Source organism: Ischnura elegans, chromosome 12 (genome assembly GCF_921293095.1).
Source record: "Ischnura elegans chromosome 12, ioIscEleg1.1, whole genome shotgun sequence".
NCBI lineage: Eukaryota > Metazoa > Arthropoda > Insecta > Odonata > Coenagrionidae > Ischnura > Ischnura elegans.
The window spans coordinates 51930968-51951100 of record NC_060257.1 but is presented as its reverse complement, the minus strand read 5'-3'; the positions used below and the strand labels follow the sequence as shown (position 1 = coordinate 51951100).

At 37.5% G+C, this 20133-nt stretch overlaps 1 protein-coding gene across 1 annotated transcript in view; it reads left to right on the top strand.

Moving 5' to 3' along the window:
* LOC124168680 (E3 ubiquitin-protein ligase mib1-like) overlaps window positions 1-20133 on the top strand; it is a 288747-nt gene that overhangs the window by 15021 nt on the left and 253593 nt on the right. The window contains exons 7-10 of the mRNA XM_046546947.1: window positions 5479-5848; window positions 8630-8777; window positions 14364-14605; window positions 16240-16437. Of these exons, the coding sequence (XP_046402903.1) occupies window positions 5479-5848; window positions 8630-8777; window positions 14364-14605; window positions 16240-16437 (958 nt within the window). The remainder of the gene's footprint in view (window positions 1-5478; window positions 5849-8629; window positions 8778-14363; window positions 14606-16239; window positions 16438-20133) is intronic.

Genomic DNA, 20133 nt, shown 5'->3' with positions numbered 1-20133 from the left:
GTATGAAGCACTGGTATAGGGTCCACCTTTGGGGAGTGGTTTATTTGAAGCCCATATTCCCTCATGTTGCCATTCTCATTTATTTAATTCTCATACATATAATTCTCATTCTCCCATATTATCTTGTGTATCCTGGATGGACTGCAAGGGCCTAATACCTAACAAAGTCGAACCTCGTTAATAATGCCATGGGAATCAAAGATCCTGGATAGCTTAGTGGTCTGGGCTGTGGCTCGGAAAGTCAAAGGTCTGTGGTTCCATTCTTGGAACTTGAAAATTTTTTCTCATTGCAATTCATGTGAATTTCATTGCTGTTTATGCAGCAGGTTTGAAATAAATGACTCTTAAGTTATTGCCCACTTTTCATGAGCTGGTAGCATCATGTTGGTGGTAGTGGAATTCTGGTTCATCAGCTCAAAACATTAAAGGGCCTTTCATTGAGGCAAGGAATATCTCTCCTTAAACAACAATGAACCACACCATGCGAAGGCCGGTAAAATATCGGCCGTCCACATTCCAATAGTGAACAATGGGAGAGCATTGGAGCTTGCACACACACCGATCACGCGCCGGCACCGGCAAAATGCCGGTTAGCTGCCGGCCATTGTCACTGTGGATCGCCAGCGCCGGCTCAAAAACATAGCAGCTTATCGTTTGACCAGTAAAAATCGGCGTGTGTGCAAGCATCGCTTCGCCGGTAAAATATCGGCCAATATTTTACCGGCCGTCCAAAATCGGTGTGTGTGCAAGGGGCCCAAGAGTAGCTGAGAAGCGGCAACCTCCTAGGCATGAACTGGTCACATTAAATTATCTGCAAAAGGGTTAAGGCTGTCAATTTTTCTTCTGCAAGTTGTGCAATAAGTAGACCACCTATGGAAAAATACAGGTCTCTCTATATTTCAGACTCTATAGCAATCGGCAGTTTTAAAAAATGGTGAGTGAGCCTGTTGCATCTTCGACTTGTCAACATAAATAAAATTTGATTTAAAATGGACTGTACTTCAGTTTTTCATATTGTTGTTACAGCCATGGAATATGCACTGTGCACCGACCGTCGATCTGCTGTGTCTGTTGCTTCTGTCAGTTCGTCCCTTCCAGTCCCTTCTCTCTTTAATGTCTCTTCTCTCTTTCCCTTTTGAGGCACCCTAGACAATACAACCCCCTTCCGGGGCACCTTAGACGGTCTATCCCCATCTGGGGCATCATTCACTCACTCATGACTCTCCAGGCATCGGTATGCCATATTTTGCCACAAAGAGCAACTGTTTCATTGCCTTAACAGAGCCCATAAGGATTGGCAATAAAAACTAAGGTTCTCTGGTGTTTTGGCTCAATTAGTCTCATTTGAATAAGCTTTAAGTTGTTTGTGTGTTGAAAAGTTTTTTTTTCCTTTGGAAAGGTAATGTCAGTAGTACTTCATCTATCTCATCCTTCCCTAGTAGCACAATTTGTGTTCAGAGTATGCTCAGGGCATTTTCAACACATATGTAAGATGTGTTCAACACAATTTGAGCACATGCTGAGCATATGTAAATGTCCGGCAAGGCATATGCTCAACATATGTTCAACACAAGTTTTCAACATATGCTCAGAATGTTTTCCACACATGCTCAACATATGTTTTTAACATATGCTCAGCATATTACCCACTTATGCTCAACATATGTTTTTAACATATGCTCAGCATGGTTTCCAATTATGCCCAACATATGTTTTTAACATATGCCCATCATTCTCCCAAAATATGCTCAGCATACCCTAGTGAAAATATCTACAGGATTTTTTTTCCAATAGTAATTTGACAATGGGAAACATTTGTTTCTATAGGAAATTTTTATGTTCCTACAGGAAAATTTTATTTTCCCATAGGAACCTAAAATTTTCCTATAGGAACAATCATTTCCCATTGTCAAATTACTAAAGGAAAAAGAAATCCTATGGAGATTTTCACTAGGGTGAGGTTGCATCCATTTATCCCCCTTATGAAAAGTATTCCCTTACAACCTTGCAATACCTATAGATGCACAAATTCTCTCCTTTTTACCGCTCCTGCCTTTCACTGTGGACTTAGGGCATGATGTCAGACCTACACATTGCATTCACTCAAGTTATCAGATTAGCACTTTAAATTGAAAATGTTTAATCATTAATACAACTAAATTTGGTCAAGGATTTGAAATCGCCAATGTTAATTTAAAATTTATAAATGATAAGCATTCGACAGAATAAAGCATTGATGGTACTGATTATCATGTTGTCTAACCCTTCAACATCCTCTTTAGCCCTGTCATCGTACAGCTCTCACCAGCTCCACTGCACATGTGCATCTGAAAGCATTACACTCCACACTGCTAGATTACAACGTATGAAAGATTGAACGAACAAGGAAAAGGGCTAAGGCATGTTTTAGTAACATTAATAAGAATATTGATACATAGGTGGTATCATGAGCCACTATAATGCTTTAGCCCAAATTATTTGTAATTATTAAAGTCTACTGCCACTTTATCCTTTGATGGAGCTCCTACGGAATATGTAATCAATTGGTAGATAATGGATTACATAGGATATAATAGGAGAATCAAGTATGACATAGTTCTGCAATTTGATAATGAAGTAGATTTATTCTAATAAAAAAACATAAGCATTTAACATTATCAACAAATATTTCAATCCTATTCTTTTCCTTGATTTCTCTCAGTCTTCTTCAGGCAGCACGACCATCATAGCCACTCCCCAGTTAACTCAAGAAAGGCACATTTATCAGCACTGCTAAACATAAGACAAGAGTGGAGAGCATCTGTAGATTAAAATAAACAGAAATCAATATTTATCCACTAAACAAGCACTAAACAGCAAAAAATTATTACTTCTTTAACCTGAAAATGGTGAATATTGACATCTTTCATGAATGGTAAATTAACATTAAGTTGCAAAATTTAAAATTTGCATGAGACAGACTAAGGAGAGGAAGTAGCAGTAAGGGAAGTATTGCATCATAAGTTCACACAATATGTAATGTAAAAGTTATTCATGTCAGCTAGTGTATATACATTGGTCTTAAATATCAATAATCCTACAATACATTTCCATGTAAGTCCATCAACATAATACAATTATTGAGAGCTAGATGAAGATAATACTAATAGATTAGTGAGGTCATGAACATTTTAAGACACCGATTCATTTCCATGCAAGAGGGTGAAGTTCTTCAAAAAATAAAAATGTCATTTTTTTGCATGACTAAACAGACATTTCTCATTAACAGATTTTGCATTGCTTAAAATATGTAATGAAATATGGAAAGCAAGAAAATTATGATGAACCTGAGAGTATCATGTTTAACAGAACAAACGGTTCAATTGACAACGACATTAAATTTAATTCCACTATAATGTGGAGCCTTATATTCCATAAAAAATCGCTTAAGATACACATTATGTGACTTTGGTCTCTAATTGTCCATGAAATTATAAATACCAATGCGCATATGGTGTATGTCTTGAAATCCGTGAAACCCAAGCAATATATATGCCAGATTTGGCTAGTATTTGAGGCACGAACCACAGGAATACTGTAGATACTGCATATAAACTCGATTATTTTTGTCCCCTTACTTCTGAGTGAATCGCCTAAGTGCTAAAGTAAATTTTTAGTAATCTGATGGAAAAACTAACGATAGTATACTATACGTATACGTATCATGCACTCCTTTTGAGCCATCCCCATGGGTTACCCATGCCAATTCTTTGTTTCGTTCCCTCATATCAGAGTGCAACTGTGTTAACATGATTCCTAGTCGAGACTACTCATATTTACTGTTAGCACTTCGCTGCGACAGTTATTCACAAAATAAGTTCGTTAATGATACTTGGTTACAAATTAGTTAATTATGCCTCAAAATGATACCATGAAAGAGCTCTAGAGGGCTAATTCATCATCCAGCGATTAGTTTAGCATTCATGAAATGGTGCTGTTATCATAATTTTATGGCCTTGTTACAATATTAGCATGAACAAAAAAAGAGTTTATGAATAGATTCACAAACGAAATTAGAACAGGCTCTAAGCCTTGACCAAGAATTTATTACTTCCTTCACATTTTATTGTGGCTATGATTGATTTCGATCGAACATTTTCGCACTCACTCGGTTACATGCATCATATTCGATCCAAGTATTTACATTGGGCAGGAATAACATAATACGGCATTTACGACCACAATTCAGTTCATAAATAGCCATTGAGAACTTTTACCATACCACACAAGAACAGTCAGAACTAAAATAGTAATATCATACATTCATCCGTTCATAAACAGCGATTGAGAACTTTTACGATATCACACAAGAACAGTTAGTACTAATTGTAAAATAGTAATTTCATATATTTATCTACCAATGTACTTACATTTCATGCTTCTAGATGATTCCGAGGTAACTGGGCTCTCTCCTCTTGTATAAAGTAACGTAAACAACGTGCGATTTGAGCAATGAAATCATAGCAACATGAACACACACAACAACGTCGACGCATGCGTCTCGCTCTTCAATTATTTTTAAAGTGTTAAAATCAGGGCCTTGGTTAAAATTATGAATTGATATACTTGAATTAGAATAAACTAGAACTAGATATATTCCTTTACATTAATGATAAAACTAGCATGCAGTATTCGAATCCTGATCGCTGATTTGTCGACGAAATATTTCTCAGAACGCATAGATATTTTCTTGAAAATATGATCAACATATTTCGTTGAACACATGTGGAGCATATGTCTACGTATATATGCTCAACATATTTCGTTGAAAACATGTGGAGCATATGTCTACGCATATATGCTCAACATATTTTGTTGAACACATGTGCAGCATATTTCTATGAAAATATGCTCAACACATCGTCTGAACATATGCTGGAAATATTTCGAGCATATGTTGAAAACATGTGGTTTTAAACATCTGCTGAACATATTTTCAGCATATGCTAATGTTGTGTGCAAAACATATTTCCCTGACATAATCTGAGCATATGCTCAACATTTCTTGTGCTACTAGGGTTCCTTGGTGAACTTTTACTGCAGTACTAGACCAGCTCAGTTTGAGACCTTTAAAATTTTGTATCTTTGATACGTAATGACTTTTTGCAGGCCTTTAATTTTATTTGTATTTTTTCTCTTGGGTTGTAGGAAGACGAGGAGAGTACCTATTACTTTTGAAAAATCATTCATAGTCTGTATTGTGGGGCAAATAAATTTTTTATAAAAATATTCTAGCTAAACATTAAAACTAAAAATTCCTCAAAGAGCGTCCCTTTAACATCTAAACACTTTACACAGTTCACTAGTATGTGCTTTGAACAGTCTGCATTCAGTGAACATGGATGTATAAAAGCAAAATTTTATTGTTAAAAATATTTTTTTTAGGTGTTCAATTATGGCAGAGCATTCTTAATATTAAAAATCTCTTTGTGTCAACAGGTGGACTTTCAATCCAGCTGTGTTGACCAAGGTGTCGTCTGGGAATCGCTCATCTACCAGTGCTGCTATTCCATCTTCGTCATCCTTGGATGAAGTAGGCCCTCCTTCTCTAGCAGTCTCATCTGGCTCTAGCCGTGGGAACCAGGCTATGGAGGGGCCTGTGATGCTTGTGGGTGATTATGCTCGCAGTCAGCCCACTGCTGGTCCATCCCAGCCAAAGCCATTGAAACCACATGACATAGCCTCAGGCTCCCATCAGCAGCCACAGCAGCAGTTTGCAGTTGGTGATCTTGTTCAGATATGCAGTGACAGGGAACGAATCAAAATCCTTCAACGAGGGCATGGAGAGTGGGCTGAAGCTATGACTCCTGTAAGATTTCTTTTCCTGCTATGTCTCTCAGTTAATCTACTTTTGTGTATTAACGAAAGTTGGGCAGCATCAAATGAAAACACTTTTTCTTTCAAATCATGTTATAATGTAGTAATGGTTCCTGATGGATACAGAATAAGGTAAAGAATGAGTACAGCGGCAGAGATGACAAGATTCAGCTAAATCCAATTATGGGTGAGGATTCTTAAATCTGTTGAGTCGATGGATTTTAAGGATTAGGGATGTGCAAACATTGCTGCTGTTATGTGGAGTATTTCAGATTGTGTAAAACAAAGTGCTGATATGTATTTCATTTTTTTACAGGAAGCCATTTCTTAGTATGGCTCTCATCTGGTTTAGCAATCTTTGCCCAAATAACTTTTCCACAATAGAAGTATTTTTTAAATGCAGATTACCTCTTGTAAACTTATATATCAGGAGAAAGTAAACTTAATTTTTTTGCATTTTTCAATCAAGGGCTTTTAGGTATAAAGAATGGTTTTGCATCTGAAAAGGTATTAGAGTTTATCTTTTTTGTCTATTATCTTAACTGTTTAGTCATGATGGAGTTTTTTGCATTTTGGATGGTTCTTATAATTTTTATCATCGGCACCCAGTTTCTGATAGGCCAAAGATGATTTAAAAGATTCTTCAATCTTAAGCCAGCCACATGCTGGTCATTGTGTTCTTAAAAATATAGTTCTTAATAAAGCATATGAGTTCAAGTGAACCTGGCAAAACTTACCTCTGCTGTCTATGTTAGTTTGTGTTGTCTCATTGTCACTCTTTGCAAATGACAGCACAAGTGCTCATGCGACAGATCCCCACAAGCTGTACAGAATATGCTATGGAAGTTATTTTGAATTGATAGATCTTTCTGTGATTGATGTGTTTAAGATTATGATAAAGTGATAGTCACTGCTGCTTGCCATGAGGTAAAAAATAAGTTTTAGTAGTGCTAATTGATATGATTATCACCATGCTGCCTCTCATCGGTTAATTTTCATTGCAATGATTTTCTCCATTGCTGTACAGTGGGTGTAATGCCATTTGCTAAACTGAGAAAGTATAGAACAACATCAAATCCCTTGGAACAAAATGTAATATTGGCTCTGTCAACTGGAGTGTGATCGGTCCTGATTCTGTGTTTACTTAACATTAAAAAAGAAGGAATGATATCTAATGAAATCTATAAGTATTTAATGTAAATACCACCATAAATGTTTTCCATTCTGCATCCCACACCCCCTGAAATTAGTGGAGCAATCATTCCTGGACTTGTTATTTTTAGACCACATTAGCTAAACTGTGTTTACATTTTAACTGTTCTCTCTGAGTGTAATACAATGCCTACCCCAATTATTGTTGGCTGAATATCTGCGTAAAAGAGTATGTATTGATGTATCATTAGTAGGATTTATCATGAAAATCAAATATGAAAATTAGCAAATCGAGTCTAGGAAAACATGACAAAATAATGATAATATTAATAGTGTGATTTAGTTCATTTTAAGTATTTTAAATGGAGTATTTGTACAAGATAAGAGAAATTCATTGCCAGACAGGTAGCAGTTAATATTCATAAAATACAACTCTGTAAGGCTGTAGACTCTTCCTTTGCTGAATTGTTTGGAGGTGTTTTTTTCTAATATTATTATTGCATGCGCAGTCAAATGAATCTTCATTTTTTATGCATTGATTATCCTTCATTATCCTTATTTTTCATAAGGTTAACAGAAGTCTTTCTCTAATCATTACACAAGTGTGTTTTGAGCTGTATTTCCACAAAGAGCATTTGTGTTTAATACAATGAGCTGGTTTATATTATCACACTAAATGGCAGTTGTATTTGTGAAGGTTATCCTGTGTTTTTCATTGAAAAATAAGAAGAGGAAACTTAACAATACTGCCAGGTGCAGAATTGTACTGCAACCAAAAAACTGTTTGATGGCAGCACACCCATTTGTCTTAGAAAGCATGGTAGACCATTATAAGTTTCCGCAAACGATTTTGATCAGAATTGTAGGTGAAGAACCACATGACAGCATATAATTTAGGGTAAGCGATTCCTGGTCTAACTAGCACTTAAAGTTTGGTTGTTTTAAGAATTATAAGTACAAAAGCATTTACCTACTTGTTAAAAACGTCTTGCATCTCTCCTAGAAACTGCATGTCAGGCATTGCCATGGTGACATTTGCTTTTAATTTTTTAAACTCACAATTTGAACGCCCGTATCACAAAATGACGACATGTTAAACGATTTATGGTTCTATCTGTTGGATGCCATTATCACGATACCATGTTAGCCGTTAAAAAAAGTGACATTATAGGAAATTTTGCATCAATCATTGTAAAAAAGTTATCAAGTTAGGATGAATGATCGATTCTCTACCATATCCACTGATAAAAATTGAAGATAGGGAGTAGATTCTGACATCCCGAAATTGAGATTGATTAGGATTTAGCTTTAGGGTTTGATGAAAAAACCATTTTGGAACTTAGAAATAAAGACTTGGGAGATGAAGATGTGAATTCAATATGGACGTTATTTTTCGGTGAATATAATTTTTTTCTCATTTTAATGTGTTCTACAGCTGTTATATGGAAGGTGCTATTACCTTACAGTTATTCGTATTGCAATATGATTCTATATATATGTATAATAAAGAACATAGTTGCCCTTGTGTAGAAAATCATCAGTTATTTCGTACTAATTCATTATTGTAGTTTGATTTTGAAGTATCTTTATCATTTTAATAACATTTTTGTATTTATTTCAGACACTGTGCAAGATAGGTCGTGTGCAGCAGATATATCATGACAATGACCTGAAAGTTGAAGTATGCGGAACGTCATGGACATACAACCCTTCAGCTGTCACTAAGGTTGCTTCATCTGATGGTACACTTCAGGCAACTTCCAGTGGTGGTAAGGCATTTGCATTTTTGTCAGCATCTTGATCATATTTATCTCAACAGTTTATGTTTTTATTTTTTTTTTTAGATTTCCCAACCTATGAATTCATTTATTTTATTCTAAGTAGTAGTCTTCAAGCCATCTATTTTACATTGGCCCAGAGTTTCCTCTGATCATGACCCAACCAAAATATTTTAATATTGATCTTTTTCTGCGTGAGTAGCTGGAGAATCATTACATTCATTGTGTATTAGTTATACACAATGTCCACATTACAGGAAAAGTAGGATTAAGTGGCATTCCTCAGTTAAATATTAGTTCTTTCATATACAGCAGACCCCTGATTACCCGGCTGTGGTATATCCGTGTTGCAGATTAACCCTGCATGATTTTCACTCTTGCTCAATATTTTCCGCGATCTTTATAAAAAAATAAACTCGGACGCAAAATCATCGGAATTACTGCATTAATGCTAGGATACACCAGGCTTATTATTTCCATTAGAATCTCCTTTTTTTAAAACTGAAGCTATTGTGCACTAGCTGCATTCACAGGAGCACTGTGTTCCTGTTTTCCTAGCCTCACAGTGCACGACCGCACTCTGTGATCACGAATAAACGTCCCGCAGCAGTTGCAACCCAGGCAACTTGTGCGAGACGGGACTACGTAGTGTTGTGCCTGACAATATAGTTTCCGACGTCTAGCAGTGGTTTTGAAGCATTCGTGCTAATCACTTTTCCATATCCGTAATCATACAACCACGGATGTGTGGTTTTCGAAACCAGACCTTCCATGGGGCATTAATAATACGAGCTTGGGTTTGGAAATGAAAATAGGAAAAATCTTTGGATAAACCACTGACCAGTGGTGTAGCGAGAGGGGGAAGGTCGGGGGTCCAGACCCCCAAAAATATAAAAACTCAATGACTTTCCTTTATAAAAGGTAACAAAATATTGAAAAATCATGAATTTACAATAGATTTCTTTGAAAAATGAAGTTTTGAAGTTTTTTAAGTGTGTTAAAGTTAGTTTGAAACTCTCTACTTGTTTTGTACCCTGTTGTTTAAAAATTTTCCCCCCTGGTTTTGGACCCCCCCTAACGAAATTCTTGGCTACCCCACTCCCATTGACTGAATTCAAATTTTCCTCACGCATGTTTCCCCCAAATTTTGTCACTTTCTCATCGCATACCAACTTGTGTTTCACTCGAAAATGCTTCAGTATGGTGAGGTGGATTTAGCACTTCCTTGCGATAATTTCACGCCACAGTTCAGTTATCACACACAATCAGTACCACAATTAAAAGTATTTGAAACAGCATTAACGTCAAGTACAACGAGGTGCTTGACCATTCAGAATGAGGAAGGGGTGGGCATTTGGGTGGGCCTCCGTATTTCAAGCAACGAGGCTACTAATGAGGGAGTCGAGCACGAACAAGTCACATCTTGCATCAGTGACGTCGTTGTCTTCAATGCGAATCCGGGCACGCTATGTGATATATGCATTTGGCTTTTCCAATCCGTCTCTACTTGTTTTAGGGGTTAATGCTGCGCTTATTTCTTTGAACATTGTGCTGTTTGGACAATGTTGCGCATTAGTATAGTCTAATTGAGAATAGAAAACTTAGTGGCAATCAATTAGAGCTGAAAAATAAACAGAAATATCGCCAGGAGTGTGTCATATTTGGTCTAATTCATTTTTAAATCTCGTGCATGTCATCTAATTGTCAAAGCTATCGAGACATCTTTGGGCCCAGAAAGTCACTCACCTAGCATTTGTCGTCTAGAAACTGAGAATAGAAGCAGGTACACCAAAAAAGGTCAGTTGGTGAGATGGGGTAGGTATGAAACATGCTTCAATAGGGTAGTTTCCTTCATCAAAGAAAATGAAAGGCATTGATTGCGTTTTTGAAATACTGGTTTAGACGAATGGCAAGGGTCAAATTTTATCCTCATTTGAAAAAGGCCAGATTGGCGCCCATGCGATTCCACTCCGCATGACGTCACAGGGACCTAGTTTCTACACGAGAGGATAGGAGTTATACATCGTCTGAGGTTACCAATGCATGCATGAGGCACAGAGCTCAGGGAAACATGTCTTAATAATCACCTATTAAAACTGGCTAAGTTCGGAAAGTTTTCTTCGTTTGATAAGGTATTAATAAACCTTTTTTAAGCCAAGCGCTACCATCCAGCAAGGTACTCAGCTATCCGACAGCATCCTGCGACGTATCAGCGCTAAGCCTCGCCTCAAGGTCACCTCACCGGGCGGGAGGGGGAACCAGAAATACGACGTACGGAGATATTTCCCGGCATTCATACTTAAGCGTCGCGTTTTCGCGAGCTTGAAAATTTTCACTTTTCATTTAATCGCGAAAAATAGATGTTGTCATTTAAAAATCTAAAAGCGTGAAATACGTACTCCAGGAGTAATAATCTTTCGATTAAAGCAATAAAAAAATAACAGGAAACCACCCTATTGTTCTCGTGTAATTTGATATTTTCCTTAGAAGACAATGATTTACCGTCCATGTGATTTCGGAAACAAAAAAAAAACAATAAGACGATGGGCTGATGGACGGCCGAGGGTGGTTTACTGAAATCTGCGATGTAGTTACTTTTGACGTGGTTATTATCCTACGATGCTGTGATTCCCCCAATGATTGCTCAATCTCTTGGGAAGAGTCACACTATGTGCCACTCATATTTTGCCTTTTTTATTTTCCACGGCTGAAATTCTGCTACGTAACCTCTGCGAGAGCTTTCAAACAAAACGGTTCATGAGTAGGGCAAGAATCGCATAGGACGGCGCATTTGAATAGAGAATCGGAACTCTTTCCACCCTTATGGGGCATTGCATTCACTGAAGCTATTATTTAAAATTTCGGATCCAGATCCGATGTCTTCCGCGACTTTGGATCTGATGTATCCGCTGAAGGGCAATATCCGCGGATATTTGGATCCAAGGTATCCGATCCGACCATCCCTATCAGCAACCCAATTTGGCAGTTGTGAACAACTAAATGGATTTTTTTTTCATTTCTTGTTGTTATGTATTTGGGTGGTAAGAATTTCAAGATTTTTTTTTGGGGCAATACCGTATATGTCTGAATATAGTCCCCCCTTTTTTTCCAAAAATGCCTGTCGTAAAAGTAAAGGGGGGGGACTATATTCAAACGCATTTATTTAACTTTTCCCGAAACTGAAGCCTCAAAATTAGGGGGGGGACTATATTCAGAGATATACGGTATTTTACAAGTTTTTATTTTCAATATCATATTTTACATGAGTCAAGTTTTGGCAAACCATCTTTTCAGCTAATTTTTCTTGTCGTTAAAATGTCTTATATATGTAGAAATTAGAAGTCTCTTCGTAAATGGACTCCAAATACTCATTGCATGGAGTTATTAAAAAATATTTTTTCCTATCAATTGGAACAGCCCTCTCTCTAATTTCTAATGTAATTATAAATATATATAATGGAGTGGAAAAAAGGAAAGGTTTCCTTCATTAAATTATTTATAATTTTATGTTATCGCTTGAATCAATGTTATGATTCCATCTATGAAATTTCAGAGTTAAATATAAAAATAAGCCATGTAAGTCTTTTGCATTGATTCCTTTCCATGAATTAGAAAATGTGTCTTGTTCTTTTAAACCCTTATTTTGAAACTCCCAGTAGTCAGCCCTCTGCAAGATGTCTCAATAGGTGTGTGAGAGGCCTTAAGACTTCATCTAGTATATGGGAATACTACAGAGCTTAACACATCTTGGTCCGGCACCCTTTAAACTAGACTAGCCATTGGGGCCGGTCATATTTTATGCCATAGGCCTCAATATATGTTCAAACTATTATAACGTCGATAAAAAAGACGTCAATAAGAAAAAATTTCACAAAAACAAACAGTAAAGCTACCTGAAGACGCACAAACCAGAACTAGGTCGAAATAATTCCAAATAAATCCGTAGAGGTCAGCAGGAGACTGCACTGCATGAAAACGTAAAAACGCGTGATCGGCACATAAGCGCTGGCGGCGGAAACACGTAAAAACACGTGTGCGGACCATAATGTGTTAAGGTGCACATTAAGAGAGATTTGAATGCCTGAATTCAAGTTATGGCTTTAGAATGAATGGAGGTAGCTTGTGTAGCCTTCGTGATGGTTCAAGATTCTTCCATCCCTCTTTCTTCTGCTCGTATCTGTACATATACCACATTGGAGCCACAGTTGAGCATTGTAGTGAAAAGGAGTGTCCAGTTTGTGCTATTTTAATTTAATTTTGATGCACTTATGACAAAACTTTTCAAGAAAGAATACTAAACACATATGGCTTTGTGGTTGTGACCTGTGCCACATTCAGCTGCCACTATAAATGCATTTTAAATAATTTCATTTCACTGATCATGGTATGGAGCTTGGATGCCTGAATACTTACTAAGCTTTGGGCTAAAATAGGATATAAACTTCAGTACTTCACAATTATCCATTTTATGTAAATTCAGTAAAACCTCTTTACATTGTAATGGAGAGGACCAAAATTTGGGCAATTTGATGTATTGAGGTTCACTATAGAGAGGTTTCATTGATAGGCACCATTTTTTCTTATTCTTCGGAAATGAAGGCACCACTGTCTTTTAAACCATTATATTTATGTGTTTAAACAAACATGCATGCATTGGTGAACATGTATTTATTATTTAATAATTACAGAAAGCGAGCACTATCGCATGATTTTTGCCATGATTCGAGATAAAACGATGTTATCTCTCTTAATTCAACAGTCACTAAAATGATTAGGATAGTTGGATAACTTTTTTCTTATTTACTGTTAGGTATGCTCTCATATGGAAAAAATGGCCATAACAAATGAATAACGAGAAAATTACAACATAAAAAGGTGCATAAGAAAAAAAATACGGGTAAAACATCTATCACTGAAAATGTCATTCCATGTACATAATCACAGCTGCATTAATGGTCTCTAGTAGTCTCGGTACGATTTGAGGAGGTAGTTAGGCTGTCTCGGGGGTGTCTCCTTGGTATGATAAGTGAAGGTTTTACGAGATAAAGTGGCTCATTACAAAGAGGTTTACCTATAAGTTTACATTAAATCTGATGGGACCGTGGGGATGATATGAAGTATGGAGGTTTATGATGTAAAGAGTTTCACTACATAGAGGTTTTACTGTATTTTTTTAAGAAAATCTTTTTCTCCAGTGTGTTGATTGGCATTGTAATAGTCATTTAGTTTTTGATGTGATTGCCTACAGTGCTTTCAGAGATTTTGTTAAGAGCCCTCAGAAAATTGTTTTACAAATGAGTTGTGGCAGTCAGTGGTATAAAATTTAAGTTAACAAATAATTTTCCTTTAATTTTATGATAACTAGGCTGAAAAAACATACCTAACCGAATTTTCAACACCAAAAGTCAGAAATCTGAAAACATTCTGGGGCATACATTTGTATACATTATTTAAACCTGGACAGTTTTTTTCCTGTTTTTTTTTTGGCTCAAAGTTAAACTTAATCATTGCAATGTTTGCATTCTAAGAATTACTTATTGTGTTTCTACCATTTATATTTCCATTAAATTTTTACAGAGAGACTGTCTGCATTGCTGAAGAAACTCTTTGAGACCCATGTTTCTGGAGATGTTAATGAAGAGCTAGTGAAGGGTGCTGCAAATGGTGATGTCCAGCGAGTTGATGAATGTTTATCTCGCACCGATGCTGACGTCAATGGTGTCTTTGCTGGCCACACTGCTCTTCAAGCAGCCTCTCAGAATGGTCATCTCGAGGTGATACGCTGTCTACTGAGACATCAGGCAGATGTAGAGATTGAGGTAAGACACTTATCTATATTTTGTTTTTGCTAGCGTTTGAGACTCCTGCTTTTCAATCTTAATTAATTCCATGGGATAGTTAATAGCATGACCTTCATTTAGGATTGTTACAGGTTGGGGGAATAATGCTAATGAGGGAAAATTTATGTCATGATTTGGGATCTGAAAGACTCACTGTTCTACCGGCTGGCTGCGAGCTTGCATCTTTGACACAGAAAGATGTTGTAAATTTTTCCTTTGAAAATGCATTAATTTTATACAAAAAAGAATTTATATGTACATATAAAAAATGCATTTTAGTGACCATTTCCACTCCTTGTGATGTCAAGATGTCTGTTAACCTGGACATCACTAGACTGAAAAATGTGCTGGAAAAGTGGCTGTGCATTTATCCACTGTACTCAATTCATGAATATTTTGAGCTGGACTTATCTTCTCTATTATTATAAATGTAATCTTTGTAATGCATGTGTTTCTAATGTTTTGATCCAATGTACATGTTTTGTATGTTTCGTTGTATTGAATGTTTTTATAAATGTGTTGTATACGATAACTTGACAACATCTGCGAGGGCCAATCCTCGCCATGGATGAATAAAGATAAAGACATCTAAGAAAAGTCAGGTAGTGTACCAGAAAATATGCTTTTGTTGCATGCAGTTTTAGCAAAAACTAGTCCAGTGCATTGAATTCTTGAGACCCACCCTAAGCAATGCATGGACTAAAAATTTTTACTAGTTTTTCTCTTCCAATTATCCTTGAAATCTAAATGTCTTAGGATAGTTGCTTACTTGATATTCTTCCCTTATTCACTTAATGCTCATATTTGGATACTAGACTGCAGAACTTTTAGTGTGCTTGTCTTCATTTATAGGTCTTCCAGGGTGTTCAATGCATGGTGATGTTAACGATGATGATTTGATATAAAAATAATTATAAGCCAGGTGTAAATTTCTGTTGAATGAGGTTATAAAGCATGCCAGCCATGGTATTATTTGATAAAGTCAGGATATTGAGATAATGTCCTAGCTGTTTTTTCCTCATGAGTTCATATGTGAGCTGAAGTTTTATAGGTGGTGCGTTGAATTTAATCATTTAATTGGAGTAACTTGCTTGTGAAGGTAAGTTTCTTTCATCTCAGGATGATACAGGATAAAAATGAATCAACAACTTTTCCTGTTGTCACAGTGACAAAACCAGGATAGGGGCGAGGTTAGGGGGGCTTGGGGATAACCTCCAAGTACATAGTAGTGGGGATTCGAACAAAATTACCATTTTATTTTGTGGAAATGGGATACCTGAGGGGGACTGTAGGCTATAGCATTTGTTTTTTGATAATAGCTGAATATTAGTTTCCCTCAAAAATTTTCTTGTTTGCCAATAAATTGATTGGAAAATCTGCGAACACTAAGGGAAAGATCAGATTCTGAATTTGTGGTAACTTTGGTAATTTTTTTGATTTTCGAGTACTATTTCCAAAAAATGTGGTATGGAAATCCTGTTTTTTGTTGGCTGTCAGTCAGTGAAGTACAGATATAAGTACATGTAATCAATTTACATGAAAATGGCATAGCTGTTTGTACTTCTTGTAATGGAGCAACCTGTTTATATACCCCTCTTCTCAAATGTTTCCAGGATAAGGATGGTGACAGAGCTGTTCACCATGCAGCTTTTGGTGATGAACCAGGTGTAATGGAGCTGCTGGCCCATGTTGGAGCTGACCTGAATGCACGCAATAAACGACGACAAACTGCTCTTCACATTGCTGTCAACAAGGGGCACGTGGGAGTCGTACGCAGCCTTCTGGAACTCGGATGCCATCCAAGTCTACAGGTAGGTGTTTTTGATTTTCTAAATATGATCCTTGTTATAGGTAGTAGGAAATCCATGATGCATGGCATGATTTGTTAGTGGAAGAAGAACCTTCTTACTATTGATGAAATGTGAGGTTGAAGAAAGTGCAAAGAAGTATTAATGATTGCATTTCATTAACTGTGAAAATACAGTGTGGATCCTAGCATGGATGTACCCAGTAAGGGGCTGGAGGGGGCAGCTGCTCCCCCCCCCCCCCAGAAACAAAAATGGCAATTGTCTTTTAAGGAAAATAATATTTTTTCAAGCAAATAATTTTAAATACTAATAGAGAGCTGTTGCAGTTTCCTTATAATGGTGATTTCATTCTATTTTTCCATGCTTAAATCTTATTTACAACTTGAACAACCGTGGCTTGTCCCCCCTAGTTTTCATCCTGGGTGCACCCTTGGATGCTAAGTTTCAAATGGATTGATAGCACCAAGCAAATCACATGAGAAGATAAACCGAATGCTGGGATGTAATGAATGTAGAATAGATGGAATGGTCAGAAAAAAATCTAGCCAAGCCACTTTTCACTCACATTGCCTTTGCAAATACAGCTCCCAATTATCGGGGTGCGGCTCACCTGTATTGCGGATTATCCATGCATGAATTCATACTCCTTCGATGTTTTCCTAGATCTTTGTTTAATGCATGAATTGAATTTTAATGCATGGCCAAACAGGGCTCATTATTTCCATTAGAATTCCTGTCAAAAAATGGAATTATTTTATTAACTTGCTCACAAGAATGTTTCAAGTTTACTTGGACGTCCGATCTAGCAATGCAGATGATGATCAGTAGCGCGAATAAAAACAGTAATTTTAGAAGATAGTTGAATCGTAAACAAATTGTACTTGACAAAAAATGTTATCTACAATCATTATATGTACTCATGGTTAAATAAAAAAACACAGTACTATTCCACAACCTTATATATTTGGAGTCTACTAGTTTCAACGTTACAACGTCATTATCAAGACTAACTGAGAGAAGCATACAACATCCAGCCTTATTTATCCAACAATAGTGTGAGGGAAGAGGGAGGGGGGAGGAACTAAATGAGGAGCAGCATTGAGCATTGTTGGTTGGGCATTGTTGGTTGGATGGGAGGTTCAAAACAAAAAGTATAAAAGCTTGGGGAGGTGGGGTGGGGGCAGGCAGATAAAAGTCAGGTGGTAACGAGGTTAATGAGAAGGGGAGGAGGAAGGATTGTCAAGGAAGAAGTCAGATTTTAAAACAGTAGATAAAAAGTTAGAACATTTGAATACAGTCATATCATTAAAAATTTCGATGTTACGTGCAAGAGTGCATTTGGTGATTTCTAAAATTTCTAAAATATCCAGTTTTACACTTTTGTCATGTACATGTAAGATTTTAATATTAAAATCACTGTTGTGGCCGGATTCGAACAGGTGTTTAGAAAAATGGGAAATGGAGTCTTTCAAACGAGCACTTCTTTTGTGTTCATCGACACGAGTTTTAAACTTGCGGCCCGTTTGACCAACGTACACACCGTTGCACTCGTCGCATGTCAGGGCATAGACACCACTTTTGTCTTCAGGGTTCACTTTGTCCTTGGAGTTAAAAATCACTTTACCAAGGGAGGTCGGGGAGTAAAAACACACTCTGTATTTGTCTTTGGGTATGAGGTTGTGAACACTGTAAGACAGGGGGCCAAGGAAAGGTAATTTGCACCACCGTTTAGGTTCTGCTTTGGGGACCGGCAGCAAACTGGTTAGGGTGGGCGATACTCTTATTCGGGTTTTTTTGGCCAGTAATTTAAGGATGAGGTCATCATGATAGCCGTTATTAGAACATATCGATTTAATAACATTAAGTTCCTGGTTGAAACTTGAAGCAGTCATTGGTATACAAAGGAGTCTGTTAAGCATAGAGTTGATGCCTGCAATCTTGTGGGAGTAAGGATGGTTTGAGTCTGCGGGGATAAGTACATCCGTAAAGGTACTTTTCCGGTAGATTGAGAAGTCATGTTTGCCTTCTATGAGGGAAATCGTAAGATCTAGGAAGTGGATTGAGTCACCTCCGAGTTCAGTTGTAAAATTTATGGATCGGTGGAGGGAATTGAGTAGCCCAAGGAAGGAGGTCAGTTGTCTCTTGCTACCGGTCCATAAGCAAATAATATCATCCACATATCTAAAGTAGTAGCACAAGTTTTTTAAAAGAGGGTGATGAGAGCTGAACAGTTTACTTTCAAGGTTATCCATAAAGATATCAGCTAGGATAGGCGAGAGGGGAGAGCCCATAGAGAGGCCGTGGTTTTGTCTATAAAATTGGTGATTGAATTGAAAATAATTTTGGTCCATGCACACTGATAATAGTTTTTTGAAGTCACTCACTAAGTCGTCATTGACGGATGATTTTCTGAGCAAATCTAGAGTTATATCTATGGCTTCTTTAGCAGGTACGGAGGTAAAAAGGTTGGAAACATCAAATGATACCAGTTTTCCATTAGGGGGGGGGGTTATTAAGGAAAGACGTTTTGCTAGCTCAGAGGAATTTCCAATGCTGTGCGTAGGCTTAAACCCCGAGAGGGTCCGTATGAGTGTATTTAGCTTTGAAGAAAGGAGGTGGGAGGGAGCAGAAAAATGGGAAACCACAGGGCGTATGGGGAGGGAATTGAGTATCGCTCAAGCCCAGAGGACATGGATCCGAGAGGAACTGAAAAGCTGGTTCATGAAGAGGGATTCCCTATCCCACTATCTCTACTACCTTCACCTGGAGCTGGGACATCGTCTGCACTGGTGCCAGTGGAGTTCTTTCCAAGACCACGTCAAGGATCTGAGCAGCCGCATCGCCTTCAAGAAACGTAAGGTGATCTGCAAAAAACTGTACTTTCTTCGTATTTCACAACGACCAACCACCCCTCCACTGTGTGCTAATCGTGCCCCCAGATCCTTCCCTCCACGGGTCATCAACCTTTCTGACCACAACTTTACGGACCAAGAAGTCAACTTCCTTAGCAAGGGTTACAAATACTCACTTTCCCAACCCATCAGCAAGAAGGCTGCTTGTAATTTCTTGGTTGATTGTGAAGTAGCCCTTCGTAGTGAACCTCCCGGCAAAAAGCACCAAATCGCTGAACATATTTCTAAAAACCTCACTAGAATCCCAAATGCTTTGCCTGCCTCTTCCTCCCACTTGTTAAAATCTATTAAGTCGGCCGCCACAAACCACGATCTCATCTTCACCAAAGCTGACAAAGGTTCTAGTATCGTTATCCTCAACAAAAGTGATTACCTAACGAAGTGCTATGACTTTATATCGACCAATGAGTTCGAACTGCTAAACAAAGACCCCACCCCCCTTTTTCAAGGTCAACTTAAATCCATAGTGAACAGATGCACTTCCTTACTCTCACCTCGAGAAAGGAGACATCTTATTAAAATGAATCCATTGCCACCGAAAATGTACGGCTTATCCAAAACCCACAAGTCTAACGTGCCCATACGCCCTGTGGTTTCCCATTTTTCTGCTCCCTCCCACCTCCTTTCTTCAAAGCTAAATACACTCATACGGACCCTCTCGGGGTTCAAGCCTACGCACAGCATTGGAAATTCCTCTGAGCTAGCAAAACGTCTTTCCTTAATAACCCCCCCCCCCTAATGGAAAACTGGTATCATTTGATGTTTCCAACCTTTTTACCTCCGTACC